The sequence below is a fragment of the Pimephales promelas genome, chromosome 6 (genome assembly GCF_988280905.1).
Source record: "Pimephales promelas chromosome 6, fPimPro1.hap1.1, whole genome shotgun sequence".
Lineage (NCBI taxonomy): Eukaryota > Metazoa > Chordata > Actinopteri > Cypriniformes > Leuciscidae > Pimephales > Pimephales promelas.
Genome location: NC_142774.1, coordinates 18,440,157 through 18,458,911, shown reverse-complemented (window position 1 = coordinate 18,458,911; position 18,755 = coordinate 18,440,157). Strand labels below are relative to the sequence as shown.

At 43.7% G+C, this 18,755-nt stretch overlaps 1 protein-coding gene across 19 annotated transcripts in view; it reads right to left on the bottom strand.

Moving 5' to 3' along the window:
- rims1b (regulating synaptic membrane exocytosis 1b) overlaps positions 1-18,755 on the bottom strand; it is a 120,821-nt gene that overhangs the window by 77,217 nt on the left and 24,849 nt on the right. For 13 of the 19 annotated variants that reach the window (XM_089132219.1, XM_089132204.1, XM_089132208.1 and 10 more), the window contains exon 3: positions 14,923-14,943. The exons of 4 other annotated variants lie outside the window; for them this stretch is intronic. In XM_089132219.1, coding sequence (XP_088988345.1) covers positions 14,923-14,943 — 21 coding nt within the window. Of the gene's footprint in view, positions 1-14,922; positions 14,944-15,800; positions 15,813-18,755 lie in introns of all 19 variants that reach the window. 2 more of the 19 variants (XM_089132206.1, XM_089132223.1) reach the window with 1 other exon arrangement.

Here is an 18,755-nt window from a genome sequence, read left to right as displayed (position 1 = left end):
TGGCAGGAGAATTACTGATTGACATGGAAAGTAAGCGCATCTTGTCTCTTGTCTCTGTTCCCTGCATTGAGCCAGTCACTGCTAACAGCATCAATTTTCCTGAGTTTGTGTTCCTGCCCAGCCTCCCTATCCCACCTCCTCTGGTTTCATGTCTGCCTGTTCTGTGTTGGCCAAGAGAGCTGTCCATAAGTTTTCTGCCTGTTCCACATTGGCCAAGAAGGCCGGTCCTGAATGTTTGTGTCCTCTTCTCTTACCAGTCTGTTCACCCCCACCTGTATAGTCCAGTCCTCCAGCCCTGGCTGCACTACCTTTCCTCTACCCTTCAGCTCCCTTTCTGGTAATCATTGGGTCACCTTGGTCAGAGCATTTGGCAGCTCAGCCCATGACGATTGACCCAGTAGCTCAACCTAGGACCTACGTGACAGCCACTCCTCCCGTTTTGCTCCACCATGGCTCCTCCCTCCTTCGTCTCCATCTGATTCCGTCCTCCTCTTGGCACCACCTTGGTCAGTCATTGCACTGCCTGCGCCACAGACTTCCAGTCCTTTATCATCCCTCATCCCTCCAACCCATGGCTCTGTCGGCCCTTGCCTTCCCTCTGGCATCGCCTTGATCCTTGGTCACACCGCCTTCGCCTCAGTCGTCCAACACCCCGACTCCACCTCGGACATCTCATCATTCCAGCTCTGCTTTGCCCAGTGATTGACCAAGTAGCTCCACCTAGGACCTACGTTCTCGTCACTCCTCATATTCGGCTCCACAATGGCTCCTCCATCCCTCGTCCCCACGTGGACCCGTCGTCCTATTGGCTCCACCTTGGTCAGCCGTTGCACTGCCTGCACCACAGATGTCCAGGTTCGCCTCAGTCCTCCAACACTACTACAACTCCACCTCAGACACCTCATCACATCATCCTTCAGGACCAGCATCGTTGCTTGGTCCCTGGAGTCCTGTGGCTCCACCTGGGTTTCCACTGACAGCTGAATCTCGAGTAATGTCAGGGTTCTGTTATGTTTTATCTGTGTGAATTTTGTAGATTTTTTGGTAGATTTTTGTATTGCAAATGCAACAGTTATTATATCATCAGCCTCATATTTTATATATATCTATTCTCTTTCCTTTTTCCCAGTTCATTCATGAGATGGATTGCTGAGGCTGCCTAAAATAACTCAACCGACACCTTATTTCTTCACTTCCTCTACCCATATTTTTTCCACCCTCTCTCTTCCACTCTCTCTCGCTTTTTTTTCCCAGCCAGCTAGACAGGCCTGATCTGATATGGTTAGCAGGAATGCTAAATCAAATGAACAGCTCTTGCATTGACAACAAGTTCATGGCCTTAAAAGCACAGAGGTCCAATCTATTGATCAAACATTACACTCTTAAAGCACCCTCAGAATTGCAGTAAATCAAAGCTCATTGCAGTACATGACAGCTGCTGTGGCTCTTGTTCTCCAAAAAAAAAACATTTGGATGAGAAGAACCGCCCTTGTTTTTTGTTTTGTTTTTATTACTGATCTCAGTGATTCTACAAGTTTAGCCAGAGGTCTGTAAAATACAAAACTGTGTAAATCACATGGACACCCTGCAACCGACAAGGCATTTTTTTTTTGATAAATGGTGTGAAAACTGGAAAGCAGATATCACCCAAATAGACTGTAATGTTGTAGTAATCTTTAGCGCTCGATGATCGCAAACTGGTTATGAAAGCAAGAGCTTAGCTATATGATGCACAAAAACAGGATGTTTCGCAACAGACACAAATGACACTTAATTTAAGCAATAACAATCAGTTTTATGATGTTAAGACAGAGTTTTGATAATTCATAAAAGTTTGATTGAGAATAGTTTGACTACACATTTACTCACATGTCAGCATCCTGCTAATAGATCCCCTCTCATAGGGTCAACCTTCAACTCCATGAAAATCCAATACAAATTCTTTGAAGAATCGCCAATACAAGATACCTTGCCCACAAATGCGTTGCATTTCGGTGTTGACCTGATCTTAAAGAGGAGGTAGGCTGTTCTAGGACAGGATGGATATGAGGGAGAGTGAGAGAGAGAGAGAGGGAAAGAGAAAGCATCATGGCCTGATTGGATCCAGTTGGCACGACTCCAACATAATCTGAGGTAAATCAGATGTGCAGAGGCCCACAGCTGTCAACCAGCCAGAGAAACACTCTCGGGAAGGATTAGCAGTCCCTGCTAATCCCACCATGCTATTACTAGCCCTTCACCATTATTCAATCCATTGATGAGACAATGCTGCTGCGCTCTTCCCCTTAATGCCATGGGGAAACTACCATTGATCAACATTTATCTTGAAAAGAGGGATCACAGATCTCAATTAAAAACTAGCATGTGCTCTTATTGCTAAACCGAAAGTAATTCACTCATATTGGTGAGAACTGGTTTGGCAGATCATGATCAGAAGAGTTTGTGTAGAACCAAAAAAAATCAACACTATAAAGACACCTAAGAAATGTCAATGTGCTTCATATAAGAATAGATGTGTAGATGGCTGGATTACTCATCACTAGTTTTATGCAGTCGAGGATGGGTAAAATAATCCAAGGCTTTAATCCTTGAATTAGATCGAATTCAAGCTACACGCACAATGGAGGATTCACTTTCTCTTCATTTATTTATTTATTTTTTTGTACAGTTCACAACAATATCAAGGGCAAGCTTCTCATCTTGCGAATTGCGAAGGAACAAGAGCCCCTCTCCCAACTAGAGAACCGAGGAGAATGTAGGCCACTAAGACCTGGCCATTGTTGAGAGAGAGAGAGAGAGAGAGAGAGAGAGAGAGAGAGAGAGAGAGAGAGAGAGAGAGAGAGAGAGAGAGAGAGAGAGAGAGAGAGAGAGAGAGAGAGAGAGAGAGAGAGAGAGAGAGAGAGAGAGAGAGAGAGAGAGAGAGAGAGAGAGAGAGAGAGAGATTAAATCAGAGAGAGGTCAAGAGCAGTAGTTTCACTCTATTCCTGAATGAATATTATTTTCTTGTGCAGGGATATCACGACTATAAACTAAGTATCAGAATACCAGATAAAAAATCAGACAGACAACAAGCACAATTGAATTTAAACGTACAGTATGTAATGTTTGGCCTCCAGGGGTCACTAATCTCTTACAAAAACAAAGGCGTGTATTGATGCAAAGCATCAAGCGGAATTATGGATCTTGTCGTCAAGCTGATGGATCTGAATACAGAGATGTTTTTAACTGAACTACATGCAAGTACTGAATTAATAAGTAACTCACATGCCAGTTTATTAGACGAATTAAACTTGAGGCAATGCAGCGCTATTTCACTTGCTCTAACAGTTACGCCATCACACTAAATGGCATTTAAGTGGGTTAAATGTTGTTAGTTAGGTTGTTTGTAGGTTGTATGAGACAAGCAGTAGCCTAAACTAGATCAACAGAATAGCATACAGATTATATTCTAACATTTCATCATGTTGAACTAAATAACATAGATTTAGTTGTATGTACATTTGCTCACCAGTCTAATAAAGTACATGGAACACTCACGTCTCTGTCAAGTCTAAGTTAGTCGCGGACATGGAGCTCTCGGAATGTCGAAAGATTTTGATCTTTGTTCTAGTCCTCTTTTTGTCTCAAAGTCTGCTTGCCATGGTCCATAATTTTTTAACAAAAAAACAGTGTGAGCATAACCCAGTTATCTACGTCTGTCGCCATGGCATTACGAGCGGAAACCGAGGGTAACACGGATATGACACCATTGACTGGCGACTCCTCACCCCTGATAACACGTCCCGTTTCCTTGGTTAAAATCACAATTTTCTCATGAAGTAATCAACTAATATATATATATATATATATATATATATATATATATATATATATATAACATTGGCCTAGTCGTTTTTGGCTATTTTACTGCAAAAATCCTATATATTGTACCTTTAACTGCAGACCTGAGGTCAGCACATACTTTATGGAAAGAGAGATAGAGAGGGATGAGAGAGAGCATTGTGTCAATGTAACTTTACAGTATAGAGATATGAATAATCATGAATATCACAATTACTTGTGTGGAATATATTAAAAATAATTAAAAAAAAATAATAAATTCTAATTATTTTTAATATATTCCACATAGAAACTTTAGTGAACTCCACAGAGATAGAGAGAGTATATGTAACTTCCAATATGTAACTTTTGGAGCATTAATAGGTAAAGGCATCTTTCCTGACCTCTGGTGGTTCTAGTGTGAATCACATCTTCCAAACTGGCATATGATAATTTGAGCCAGACCGATATATCGGCAGGCCGATATTATCGGCCGATATTAGGCATTTTCCAAACTATCGGTATCAGCAGTTATAATGGCCAATAAATGAATATTTCAAAAATAAAATAAGAACGGACTAAACACGCTTGAACCATGTCATGAGTGTTGGAGTTGTATAGTTTTTCCACCAAAGGGCACTCTACACTGTTCCTGTTGGCAACACTCGTTGAGTTGGTCACAAGACATTGCTTGAATAACAATTAAAAGAACATCCTCATCAGTTCTCTTAACTCAAATAAGCATGACAAAATTTGTGACTATCATGTCCAGTTTTGCTGCTGTTAAATAAGCCGAGAGTGAAGCGGAAATAATAGTTACGTTACGTTGTTACAGTGTAGTTGACTGACTGTCCTTTTAACTTTTGACAATGTGACTGAAGTATTTCCTTAATAGCGCGTGACAGTTATAGCAATGAGACATATCATTTCTCCTTGGCCTGTTATATTGAAAATGTATGTTTTACAATTTGCAGTATGCTGTAATCCGTTGCTAAATTATGGCTCATCATAGACTAGCTAACCACAAAGCTAGCTAATGCCACTATCATCAGTCTGTTCTGTTGTGACAATAAAAGAAACGAGTTTCTTTTTAAAACGCATTATCATATTATTTTAGGTAAAACTCATAAATAACTACAAATAACGTCTCGGTTATGGATGTAACCCTCGTTCCCTGAGTAGGGAACGGAGACGTTACGCCGGAATGATGGAGAATGGGGCTTTCGCATACTCTTCGAGTATTTAAAAACTAGCCAATGGCATGAAAATGCCTTGGGTCTGAGGAATTTGCATAGCGTATCTCCGCCCCACCTCGTGGGTAAAAAAGGAGGAAGTGAACGCAACCGCAGTATGTCTTCGCTGAGGAGCCGAGACTGAACTCAGGCGTCTACCCAGCGGTACAGCGGAAGTGGCAGGGAGACGTAACGTCTCCGTTCCCTACTCAGGGACGAGGGTTACATCCGTAACTGAGACGTTCCCTTTCGTAGTCACTCTGAGTTACGTCGGAATGACGGAGAATGGGGGTCCGTGCCATCACGCCACCTTCACAGCTGTCTTCCAGTGCCCTGCGAAAGTCTGGACTCCTAACAACTTAGCTTATAACCAGGAGTCCTACTTTAACACAGGAATACCAAGGTACACTGGGGAGCATATCCCGGGAGGAATATGCCGCAGTATGCCTACCATAGGGAGGACTTAAGAATGCACATATGGTCCAAGGGGACTTCATATGGAAAACCACTGGAGTACCAACCTAAGGGTGGCTAGAAGCTTAACCCCAGGAATGGCAGATGGCTTGCAGAGGGAAGACACATGCTCAGAGAGGCTTACAGTGGAGAATACACATGTGACAGTTACCAGAGGGAACTGTACACACGGAGGCACCTAGCCGGCATCCAGAGCAAAGCAGTGATGCCAGCATCAGAAGTGCTGGAGGACTCAGGGCTTCAACGGAAGACTCAACTGAGGAATGTCGCACTTATCCAGTCCGAGGAGTGGAATGGCAAGCAAGCGAAGACACCTGAGCGGGTCCAGTACTGGCGGAAGCGAGTACACGAGAGGACACAGGCTCCACTCGAAGATTATAGAATCTCGCGAATGTGTTCGGTGTCGCCCAGCCTGCAGCTCTGCAAATGTCTGTTAGCGAGGCGCCATGCGCTAAAGCCCAAGAGGAAGCCACACTCCGGGTGGAGTGGGCCGTCACACCAAGGGGGCACGGTCGACCTTGCTGCTGGTAAGCCAAAGCAATGGCGTCAACTATCCAGTGAGACAGCCGCTGCTTTGAGAGAGCCCTTCCCTTCTGGCTCCCCCCATTACAGACAAAGAGCTGGTCTGAGGTCCTGAAACACTGCGTTCTGTCGACGTAGGCGCGGAGCGCACGTACCGGACAGAGCAGTGCCAAGGCTGGGTCTGCCTCCTCCAGGGGCAGCGCTTGCAGGCTCACCACCTGGTCCCGGAAGGGAGTGGTAGGAACCTTGGGCACATATCCAGGCCGGGGTCTCAAGATCACGTGAGAGTAAGCCGGCCCGAATTCCAGGCACGCTTCGTCAACGGAGAATGCGTGCAGGTCCTCTACCCTCTTGATGGAGGCCAATGCAACCAGGAGTGCTGTCTTCATGGACAGAAACTTAATCTCTACCGATTGCAAAGGCTTAAAGGGAGGCCTCTCCAGAGCACTTAAAACTACTGAGAGGTCCTAAGAGGGCACGAGGGGAGGGCGAGGAGAATTCAGTCTCCTCGCTCCCCTCAGGAACCTGATGACCAGGTCGTGCTTTCCCAAAGACTTACCTTCAACTGCTTCATGAAACGCAGCAATGGCTGCGACGTACACTTTAAGGGTGGAGGGCGACAGCCTACGCTCCAACCCTTCTTGCAGAAAGGAAAGCACGACACCGATCGGACATCTCCGGGGGTCTTCTCCACGGGAAGAGCACCAGTTGACAAAGAGGTTCCACTTGAATGCATAGAGGTGTCTAGTGGACGACGCTCTAGCGGAAGTGATGGTCGCCGCCACCACAGGTGGCAGAGTACTCAAACCTGCCTCGTCCCGTCCAGGAGCCACACGTGTAGCCTCCAGAGCTCGGGACGAGGGTGCTACAGGGTGCCCCGTCTCTGAGAGAGTAGGTCTTTCCTCAGAGGAATAGGCCAAGGAGGTGCTGTCGCGAGGAGCATCAGTTTGGAGAACCAAGTCTTGGTGGGCCAATAGGGGGCTACCAAGAAGACCTGCTCCTCGTCCTCCTTGATCTTGCACAAAGTCTGTGCAAGAAGGCTCACTGGGGGAAACGCATATTTGCGTGGGCCCCGCGGCCAGCTGTGCGCCAGGACGTCTGTGCCGAGCGTGCCCTCGGACAGGGAGTAAAACAGGGCGCAGTGGGATGAGTCCCGGGAGGCGAACAGATCTATCTGTGCCTCCCCGAACTGGTCCCAAATCAGCTGGACCATCTGGGGATGGAGTCGCCATTCGCAGGAGATTGGACGGATCCATGACAGCTCGTCGGCTGACAGGTTCCGGTCTCCTGGAATGTAAACGGCACGAAGGGACCTCAGGTGCTTCTGACTCCATAATAGGAGGTGGCGTGCGAGCTGTGACATCCGACGTGAGCGTAGACCACCCTGGTGGTTGATATACGCTACCGTAGCGGTATTGTCCGAACGGCTGTGAGCATTTTGAACGGCAATCGATGAAGAGTACGCTTTAAAATGCGGAGATCCAGGAGGCGGGGAAACCGGCATGCGCACGGGAGTTACCCCGTGCAGGTGCGCAGTCGAGCCCCGCTCCCCGACAGAAGAGACCAGGGAAGGACCAGCGTTCCACGGGGGTCTGTTCTGCCGGGGGTCTGGCGATAGAGGGGGAGGGGAGCGGCGTGGTCGAGGGACAGAGGGGAATGAGTGGGGTGACGCACGGGGGCGTCGTGCACACTCATTCCAGTCTGTGTGCTCAGTGATGGTGTCAAGTCTTTCTTTAACCAACTCAGGGTGCTGCCCACCCGTGGGTGAGCAGCGGGGAGCTGAGAACAAAAGATTCTCCCCAGGCCCTCCACCGGGGGAAGGAGGGGGCCTGCTACCACCTCCCGGGAAAAACTCAACTCCATCACTGAGCAGCCCGTCTCAGGGACGCCGCTTCGCCTGGTGCTTAGCGGGGGGCTGTGACGCTCTCCTGCGGCCTTCTCCACGACGCGACCTGGATGAAGGCTGCTGCTGTGGGCGTGCGGGAGGGAGGGGAGCCGCAGGGGCATCCTCTGCGGCGAGCAGGCTGGGGCGGCTGAACCGACAGCTGGGTGGAGGCAGCAGCTGGCCGTCGGGGCAGGATGTGTTTTATCGCCTCCGTCTGCTTCTGAGCGGTCGAGAACTGCTGGGCAAAGTCCTCGACCGCGCCGCCGAAGAGGCCAGCCTGGGAGAGGGTGGCGTCGAGCAGACGAGTCCGCTCGGGGTCCCGCACATCTGCCAGGTTGAGCCATAGGTGACTCTCCTGGACCACACTGGTGGCCATTACCTGACCAAGGGAGCGAGCAGCCACTTTCGTCGCCCGGGGGGCGAGGTCAGTGGCAGCTCGCAGTTCGTTAAAAGCCCCTTGGTCCGTCCCACCCTCGTGCATGTCTCTGAGCAGCTTTGCTTGAAAAACCTGCAAGGTGCTCATTGAATGCAGGGCGGAGGCCGCCTGTCCCGCTGCTCTATAGGATCGCGCCGCCATAGACGACGAAAATCTACAGGCTTTGGAAGGGTGCTTAGGAGTACTCGAGAGGATACGCTCTGCGGACACAGTTGCATCGCAACAGAGCGCTCCACCGGGGGAATCCCAGCGTACCGAAGGGGCAAGGCGGGGGAAACTGACGAGCGTTCTCGGGAGGTCAAAGGAGCCTTCCAAGTCTTTGTCAGTTCCCCATGCAGCTCAGGGGAAAAAGGAATTGGGGTCGGCTGAGGCCGTGAGGCGGCAGCCTTGCCCAAAAACCAATTATCCATCCGTGAGCGATCGGGGCAGGGCGGAGGGTTCCACTCCAGCCAGATGCTCACGGCGGCCCGAGATAGCATGGCCGTCCTCCCGAGGGAGGCAACGCAGCCGCATCCTCACTTCCTGAGGAATCTAGCCCACCTTGTGATGCTGCGATCGACATCGCATCATCCTCTGGAGCACCGAACGAAACAGACGGAACCTGCGAAGAGGCAGACGTCTGAAGCGTTTCGGGGCTCACTGGCTCCAACACTGGTGCGGTGGGTGTGGCCCGAGGAACCAGCGTCGGGGGTTTATTCCACACCGTCACCGTCAGATCACCCTGTCCACGAGTCGAAGAGCTTCCTCTAGAAGAAGAAGCAGAACGAGTAGCGGACCCGGGGACTCTCACTGTAAGATCATTGAGTCTAGATCTAAGTGTTGCGATGGTCATGTTCCCACAGAAGGAACATGACTCATCCACGAACGTTACTGCTGCATGCTGAATGCCCAGACACACAAAGCAGCAATCGTGCCCATCAGAGGACGACAGGAATCGACCGCACTCAGAAGAACACGGGTGAACCATCTTTAAAAAGACGTGCCACGTGCAGCTCTTTCAATAGAGAGGAGGAAATTCACTCTTTCAGCGCTGAGGCGACCAGGAAAAAGCGCAAAGTCTGGCAGACCACTGCACAGATCGCAGGCAATGCAGAATCTCGCTGGGTACCGCCATCACACCAACACTGAAGAGGACGCTCGTCTCGAAGAGTTGTACTCAGTGAAAATGGCTTGTGGAGTGAAGAAGTTCTCTTGGCTCCGAAGCGAAAACATACTGCGGTTGCGTTCACTTCCTCCTTTTATACCCACGAGGTGGGGCGGAGATACGCTATGCAAATTCCGCAGACCCAAGGCATTTTCATTGGCTTGTTTTTAAATACTCGAAGAGGATTGGCTTTCTATGCGAAACCCCCATTCTCCGTCATTCCGACGTAACTCGGAGTGACTACGAAAGGGAACTAATGTTAGGGAAATCTGTTAATGTTTTGTTGCGCGTTTCTGAAATAAAAAAATAAAATAAAAAATTATCGGCCGATATATCGGAATATCGGATTTTAAAACCAAAAAATATTTGTATCGGTATCGGCCTTCAAAATGCTTTATCGGTCGGGCTCTGATGATAATGTACCAAAATGCCTGACATTCACAACAATCTATGACTTATTTTCTTTATCTCTGTATTTCCGAGTCGAAAATGAACTCACAATGTGCTAATGTATTCTTCACTTCCTTGTTGTATTACTTATATGCTTGAATATAAATTGTTATTTTTTTGGCTGAAGGGGATGTCATATGATAATACTAAAATGTAATTTTTGAGGGTTGAAAATTATTGTTGATAATTGATAATTGTATTTTCAATGCAAATGTCTATGCATAATTTATACATGACAATATATCATAGAGAGCTAAGTTTGATTGAAATGGGGGAAAACAATTATTAGTTTGGATTTTTTTTAATCACAAATCTTCACTAATGTGTTTGCATTTTTTATCTACACTCACCATAAGGATTATAAGGAACACCTGTTCAATTTCTCATTAATGCAATTATCTAATCAACCAATCAAATGGCAGTTGCTTCAATGCATTTAGGGGTCTGGGCCTGGTCCTGGGAAAGAAAGGTGATTTAAGCAATTTTGAGCGTGGTATGGTTGGTGCCAGATGGGCCGGTCTGAGTATTTCATAATCTGCTCAGTTACTGGGATTTTCACACACAACCATTTCTAGGGTTTACAAAGAAGCAGAAGTCCTGTGGACGAAAATGCCTTGATGATGCTAGAGGTCAGAGGAGAATGGGCTGACTGATTCAAGCTGATAGAAGAGCAACTTTGACTGAAATAACCACTTGTTACAAACGAGGTATGCAGCAAAGCATTTGTGAAGCCACAACACGCACAACCTTGAGGCGGATGGGCTACAACAGCAGAAGACCCCACCGGGTACCACCCATCTCCACTACAAATAGGAAAAAGAGGCTACAATTTGTAAGAGCTCACCAAAATTGAAAAGTTAAAGACTGAAAAAATGTTGCCTGGTCTGATGAGTCTCGATTTCTGAAAATAGGGTAAACAGAATGAGAACATGAATCCATCATTCCTTGTTACCACTGTCCAGGCTGGTGGTGGTGGTTGTGTAATGGTGTGGGGGATGTTTTCTTGGCACACTTTAGGCCCCTTATTGCCAATTGGGCATCGATAAAATGCCACAGCATACCTGAGCATTGTTTATGACTATGTCCAGCTTCGTGCCCTGGGTGTGCATGCTGCAACTGCAAGATGCTTTCCTATCAATATGGGCCAACATTTCTAAAGAATACTTTCAGCACCTTGTTGAATCAATGCCACGTATAATTAAGGCAGTTCTGAAGGCGAAAGAGGGTCAAACACAGTATTAGTATGGTGTTCCTAATAATCCGTTAAGGTGAGTGTATTTAAAGTATTCGTGAAATTATATGAAAAGAAAATTTAAGTTTTAATAATTTATGTAAATCAGTTCAAACTGTTTGTCAGTCAATTTAAAACTTGATTCAATGACTCATTTGCATTATAACTCAAAGTTCAATGAAATACATTATGTGGCATTTGTTTTTATAATATTGTCTATATTTATCAATAAATGATCAAAAGACTAACAACTATCAAGGTACACTTTAACTATATCACTCAACCCTAAAAAGGGAATATAGTGTTTTTGTTGTTTTTTAATAGCTTTAAAGGACAAAAGCAGTAACATGATACTGAAGATAAACGAATGCTGTTGGGACTGAGAGGAAAATTGCATCTGCAGTCTTTGGAGAAAAGGACTAGGGCTCAACTGAGCTAGTTCAGAAGAAATGGGTTATGAAAAATAACTGCCTTCCTCTCAAAATCGGACAGATCTGCTGACGCAGTGTCCATTGCACACCTCAAAGAGAAAACTTGCCCATACATCATAAACACACACAGTTTGGATCCAGCGAAGCACTCAAGGGACTTTTAACGTTAAAAAATACAGACACCTGTGTCAGGCTGCCTATAGTTTAAAGGGGTAATTTCGTGGAAAACCAAATTGTTCCCTGATCTATTGAAAAATACATATTTCCCAATACAAATGCCACATTCTGTTCCAGAAGAAATACTATCCATGCAATTATAGCTGCCACACATCAATCCAAATACATCATACAGGCTCCTAAGGGACTTTCATATTTGTTTGGCCAGCTCAACCACTGGCAGACCAAAGGAGGACTGAAAGGAGGAATAACATGCGCTTACATCAGCATTTGTGCACTCTGTGTAAACAGAACAGGGATAAATAGAGTGCCTAGCCAGCTGCTGGTCAGAAGGGATTGTTACACTGGTAAGTAAAACTCATTCCTTTTATTAACAACATGGCTAATGGCTAAGCTAAGCAGTTTTCACACAAAAAGGCTGTTATGAAGAGATTGCTTCTTTATCTTGTAAAGCCACAACAAGGATATTGCTCTTTTCAAAACATTTCCGCTGCTGACCAATTAAGACACACTGTATGTACAGGTAAGGGATTGATGGACTGATAAACCCTAAAGTATACTAATATAAGTAGTAATAAACAAGTTTTAATATAAAGGTTGGTAACACTTTAGAATAAGTATGCTGTAATAAAGTACTTACAAACCTTTATAGTTAATTCATAGTTGATATATTGTAGTTTCTGCATTATTATTTATTAAATGCATTGTATATATTTATCAGCTATATACCAAATAGTGAGTTCCCAGTTTAGAGGAAACTCACTGCATCGATAATGACACTTAACATCACTTTACACTCTTAGTGAGGCGTATCTGAATTATGAATAAAACTATTCCAATCCTATTGCCGTTGCGTGATGGCGTAATCTTTTATGGCATATACGGAAGCTACAAAGGGATGCCAGCACACAAGTGATAGCTTTCGCTCTTCAGTGAGCACTCTCTGTTATGTGATCTGTCTATTTGTTGTTGTTTGTCCCTTAGGAACTTAAATTGTTAGTTTAAGCAAAGCTGAAAGCATGTGTCTTCCTGCCCAGGTTAAAACTTTGGGACGTGACACACGTGATCGGTTTATGATACTGTTTGGATGGGAGGCATGCACAGTCAGCTCTTAAGGGTGCTGGCAAAAAAAAAAAGGGGGAAAAAAAGACGCTTTCGGCTGTTTCAGCCTCGCACCAATTGACTTTCTTCTCGAGGGAAGAAAGACGATATGTTTTACGAATGGCTTACATCTTGCATTGCCGAGGCAACGTGTAGATTATGTGACCGGTAAATTAAATGAATTAATATTATCTGGCTTTGAGAAGTTAGATATTTTAATTCAGCCTTTCATTCACACTGTTTCACTTATCTGGTGATTATGGCTGCATTTAATTCAGAGGAATTAAAAAAGTGAAATAATCATCTGACTAAGCTGAAAGAGCATGCATGGGCAGTTCTTGAGGGGGCTGCCTGCGTGAATTATGAGCAGCTCGCTCCTCTGAGGAGCCCTCAGGAAATCGATGTCTCTATCCAGCCACCAAGTGCGCTTCGGGATACATTGGTTTAAAGTGAATGCATGTTGCATTGTCCACCCCAAAGCTTGCGGCCAGGCAGGAATTGCATAATGCATTAAAATACCAATAATATAATAAGATAACTATAAGATGAGATTGTTTGAAATGGGTAAAAAGAAAAAAAAAACACTAAAAGAAAATTTTGGTTTCGTCTATATACTACTAGGCACACTCTCAGAAAAAAGGTACAAAAGCTGTCATTGGGGCTGTCATTTTTCAAAAGGTAATTTTTTTTTTCCATTTTAGGAGCTAATATGTACATTTTAGGTGCTAATTTGTACATTTCAGGTGCTAATATATACATTTTAGGTGCTAATATGAACATTTCAGGTGCTAATATGTACATTTCAGGTGCTTATATGCATATTTCAGGTGCTAATATGTACATTTCAGGTGCTAATATGTACATTTCAGGTGCTAATATGCATATTTCAGGTGCTAATATGTAGATTTTAGGTGCTAATATGTACATTTCAGGTGCTAGTATGTACATTTTAGGTGCTAATATGAACATTTCAGGTGCATGTACATTTCAGGTGCTAATATGTAGATTTTAGGTGCTAATATGTACATTTCAGGTGCTAATATGTACATTTGATTTCAGGTGCTAATATGTACATTTCAGGTGCTAGTATGTACCATTAAGGTACCAATATGCAGCCTTTAGGTAGAAAAGTGTACCTTTTGAAAAGGTACAGCTCCAGTGACAGCTTTTGTACCTTTTTTTTCTGAGTGTGTAGCGTATACTATATTGACTGGGTTAAATAGAATTGCATTACTAAAAAGAGACTAAAATACAATTTTCATTGACAAAATTTCTTTCGTCAACTAAAACAAAACACATGATGTTCAGTAGTATGCTAAAAAAATCAAGAAAGGAAGGATATTTTTTATTTCAGCAGCATAAATTCAACACGAATACTAGTCATTCACAAAGTTTCGACAAGCACAAACACAGTAATAAACAAAGACACCTGACAGACAACACATCACACATATAATAGCACAAAAACACACAAGTCACAAGTGCCCACTGGAGTGCAGGGTAAGTATTTCTCTCAGTGTGCTTTCATCAATACTAACAAAGTGAGTTGCGAATATGACATTACCATATCGCCCGTGGTAAAACCCTGGATTTTGACCTTGAACTTTCACCCCGTGGCATGCCTATTGCAGTCCCAGGGCACAAGCAGGTGCAGTGAACATGCACAGATAAGCATTCTCTCGTCACTGGTAGCACTTTAAGTGAAAAGGGAGTCAGTCCATTCCATGTTTGGAATCATGTCTGTACTGATAATCATGTAGAGCACAGCTTATGTAGTGTTTAAGTTAAACCCATTCGACTAAAGAGCAACCAGTTGTGAGACATCAATATTCCGACAAATCCAAATACCCTATTCCCCTAACCCCCTTGCTGTGGCAACTACTTCGGCATCCCTGGCGGTAGCAACAAGGAAGGGAGGGGGATGGGGTTCAGCCAACACATGCTAGTATCCTATTAGCTGGCTCTCATGAGGAAATAATTGGTGGCCCATGCAGAATCTACAATACTCAGAATGTCTTACCCTGTCTTTCCCTATGAGACACTTTGCATGAACAGAAGACAAATAATGGGTGCAATATTAGTCAAATTTTGTTTGTGCTCAATATAGCAGAAAAAAAAAATCAACAGAATTGTTTTGCAAGATAAATCAACAACAGAGGTTCAATAAGGTGACAATGCCAGTAAAATCCAATGCTCTTTTTTGCACCTAAAAACTATGAATTGTCATGCAATTTACAGTGAAATACAGTAAAAAGACATTCCCAGATGTACATTCATGACATATGATTACATTTATTTAAATAGGTTAGTTTCTTTCTTATGTTGTTTCTTAATGTGTTACTGTGTGTGTTCATGGTTATTGCATTACTTTAGTGTTATTCGAGTTATCTTTGTGTGAATTAACCTGTAAACCATCGATATGAGTATTGGCCAAGTTTTATGGACAGGCCACTTACAATGATTTATGTGGCTTTATATTATGCCACCTGTATTATTATGGTGCTTTGTAAGTTAAAAGCAGATTTTGGTAGTTCAAGTGGTTATATTAACATTATATAAGTACATTTAAAATATTGTTATAAGTTGATCACATAAATGCCCTGAAGCATTGTCACAATATCTCTTGTAGTGAATTTCTAGCAACCACAGCTGCTTTTTTTTTACCGTAAATGTAATGGGATATTTTTTTTGTGTGTGAACTCACTTTTTCACTGAATGTTTTGCATGTGGAAAAGATTCAAATCACACACTCACACACACATACATACACAACTACTTATATTAGCAACAGAAATGGCATTAGTCCATTCAGTCCAGTGATTGTGCACATTCAGACGTGACACTTCCCTCAAATCACATTAGTAGAGCACACAACAAAAAGAAAAGAAAAACTCTAACCACTTTGTCCTCCTTGAGTCATGCAGTCCAGGAAGCAGAGAGTGAAAGACAAGCAAATAGAAGTAGGGGGGGTTGGAGGTGGAAGAGAAAAAGTGTGAAATTAAAATTAAAAATAAATAATGGTGAGAAATGGAAAGAGAGAGTGTGTGAAAAAGAAATGGAGAGAGGGAAGGAAGAGTGGGTGGATGGGAAAGGAGGTGGGAAAGTGTTAGTGAAGCAACCCAGTTTTCTCCTGTGCATCAAAATAGACATTTGAGAGTGTCAAGGGCATTTAAAAATGTTTTAAGCTTGTAATATTCATACATGTATCACTGACATATTGAACAATGCCATTGACATATTGAACTTGAAATAATATCTGTGTGATCAGATGTGTTTTTCTATACATAACGGCAGACATGTCCAACAACGGTCATGTATGGCTCTCCGCTAGAGATGAAATGTGAGAACAGAACAATGACACCTCTAGACATGTTTTCCATTCATACTAAAATGAGAATGTCACAAAACACAGATGAGGGATGCTTGTCCATAACTGTGAGGCCTCACTGAATCTGTGTCTGTGCATCATATTTTGTTATACAAATTGTGTTTGATTTGGGAGGTCTGCAGTAAATCTTTTGGATGATTGAGATAACATGAGTTTGTACCTGTAATGCCCCCAACAGGGAAACACAAGAACAGCATGTGAATGGTGTGCTCTATTGCAGTCCTGGGGCCTCATTTATAAAACTGTGCGTAGGATCCTTACAAAAAGTGTACGTGAGCCCGCAAGCCAAAAATGGGGGTACACAAAAAATATTCAGACTTATAAAACCGTTCAGACGGCAGAACCTGCGCAAAATTTACTTTATAAATCCCAGTCAGCGGAAGAATGTGCGCACATGCGTCTCCTCCCCGAAATAACCATATATGGAGATTACAATGCCTAGTTTGACTATGCATATCCTCATCTGCATATCATTTGCATATGATTATTCATCCACTTGTTACCATGTTTAAAGGAGAACTCCGGCGAACAATGAACCTTTGGTCTAATAAAACATCGGTACCTAGTCAATCGTTCTCTGAGATTTGTTTTCATGATAATCGAATGTAAAGACTTTTATCTCTAAAAACTGTTTAGCGTATAATGCTAGTAATGGGGGCATTGACTAAGTAAAAAGAAATCGCTACTTTATACCACTAACAAGGCTCAAAATAGCCCCACACTAACACAGAAACATAGTGAGGCTCCATACATGCAAAACGAAGCATTGAGAACTTTGTAAGTGTACAGACCATTTAATAAGAAGAAACTTTATGAAGACAGTTTACTTCGTGTATACAGACAGGAGCCATCTTAAAAATAGTCTCGATAAGTCGATCCCCGAACGCGGTTCAGAAGTTCGCTGAACTTCATACAGCTCAGATCACTCAGCACGTCGTTCGGGGATCGACTTAGTGTGTCAAGTCGCCCACTATGACACACTATACGAGATGAGACGATCGAATCTTGCGTCCCGTTGTCGTTTACGAATCCTCACGACACCCTACATCTAACGGATCGTGCCAAAATCGGGCTAAAATCGTGTAATCTGAACCAGGCATAAGGACCACGGCACACGTTGTGTGATTATCCAGGCAGTTTAGGACACCGCACAAGATTTGTCTCAACACAGAAAACATTTCATTACTAGAATTTTTTGTTTTGTTTATTGAAAGTGTGGTTTATGTCATGTGAATATGTGGAAAGCTTTTCAGAGAAGATAAGGCAACGTTATTTTAGCACAATTCACAACCTCTGGTAGTGACCACTGGTATACTTCGGTCTTCTGACCTTTTACCATCGTGTAGTCTCAAAGATATTCAGTCAACTCAATTCATTAATATGCGCAAGGGAGGGAGAGAGAGCAAGACAGTTTGAAGACGGCACGTGCGACCGGGGCTTTCACTCGCTCTGCTCTTTCTCTCAGTTAAACAAGCGCAGCAGTCAGTCATCTACATCACTCATCGGTCAAATAAGGCTTTGGCAGGACAAAAATACGCCTTAGTAAGGCTGACAGAAAACAGCAGGCAAGTTCCAGTCTTCCTCCACTTGATGTTTAAACTGACAGTACTTGCACTCTTAATGTATGTGCTTGTGCAAAAACAAACGTCCCGCCCCCACACTCACATCTACACACACATGAAATACACAGGAATTTTTTATCGGCCTGTTTACATCAACCCTATTTTCACATCGGAACAATACCGATGTGTAAAAAACTGACCATATCAGCCGATATTATATCGGAGGCCGATTTATCGTGCAACACTAGTAGTCAGGATGATTTTCACATAGTTTCACATAGCAAATATTCTAGGCTATGTGATACAATTTTCTAAATTCTTGTAAAGAAATAATTAGTATGGGTTTCATGACCTTATTTCAATGACAATGTTTTTTATTTTTTCACAAACCACTCAAAAGCGTCATTATCTCAAAACTAAAAACTTTGTTTGTCAAAATGCTGCTGACATTTTACTGTAGCAGAGTTTGTGCTGAATACAGTTTAATCAGACTTTAGCCTTGAAAATCTCACAAGTAAAAAAATACAAATGTCAAAGCATGTTAGAACACCTCCAGGACCCAGAAAACACCACAGACCCCAGAAGGTTAAGTCTGTAGATTGCAAATGCTCAAAGGGAGCATTCTGAAGTGCTCAAGGCACCAGGGAAAGGTCCAAAGAGGGTATGGAGGGGGATAGAGGAAGATTTAATCGTCTGGACCCATAAGAAAGCTGACGTCAAGTCTTGCTTTCCTACAGTTTTGCCATCTATGTGGTCATGATATGCTGAGAATGTACTTTAAGGCTGAAGGGAGACAGCCTTCTCTTCAACCCTTGCTGCAAGAAGGAAAGCACAGAACCTATGGAACTTCTTCTGGGATCTTCTCGGCGAGAAGACTACTACTCATTGAACAGGTTCATATGT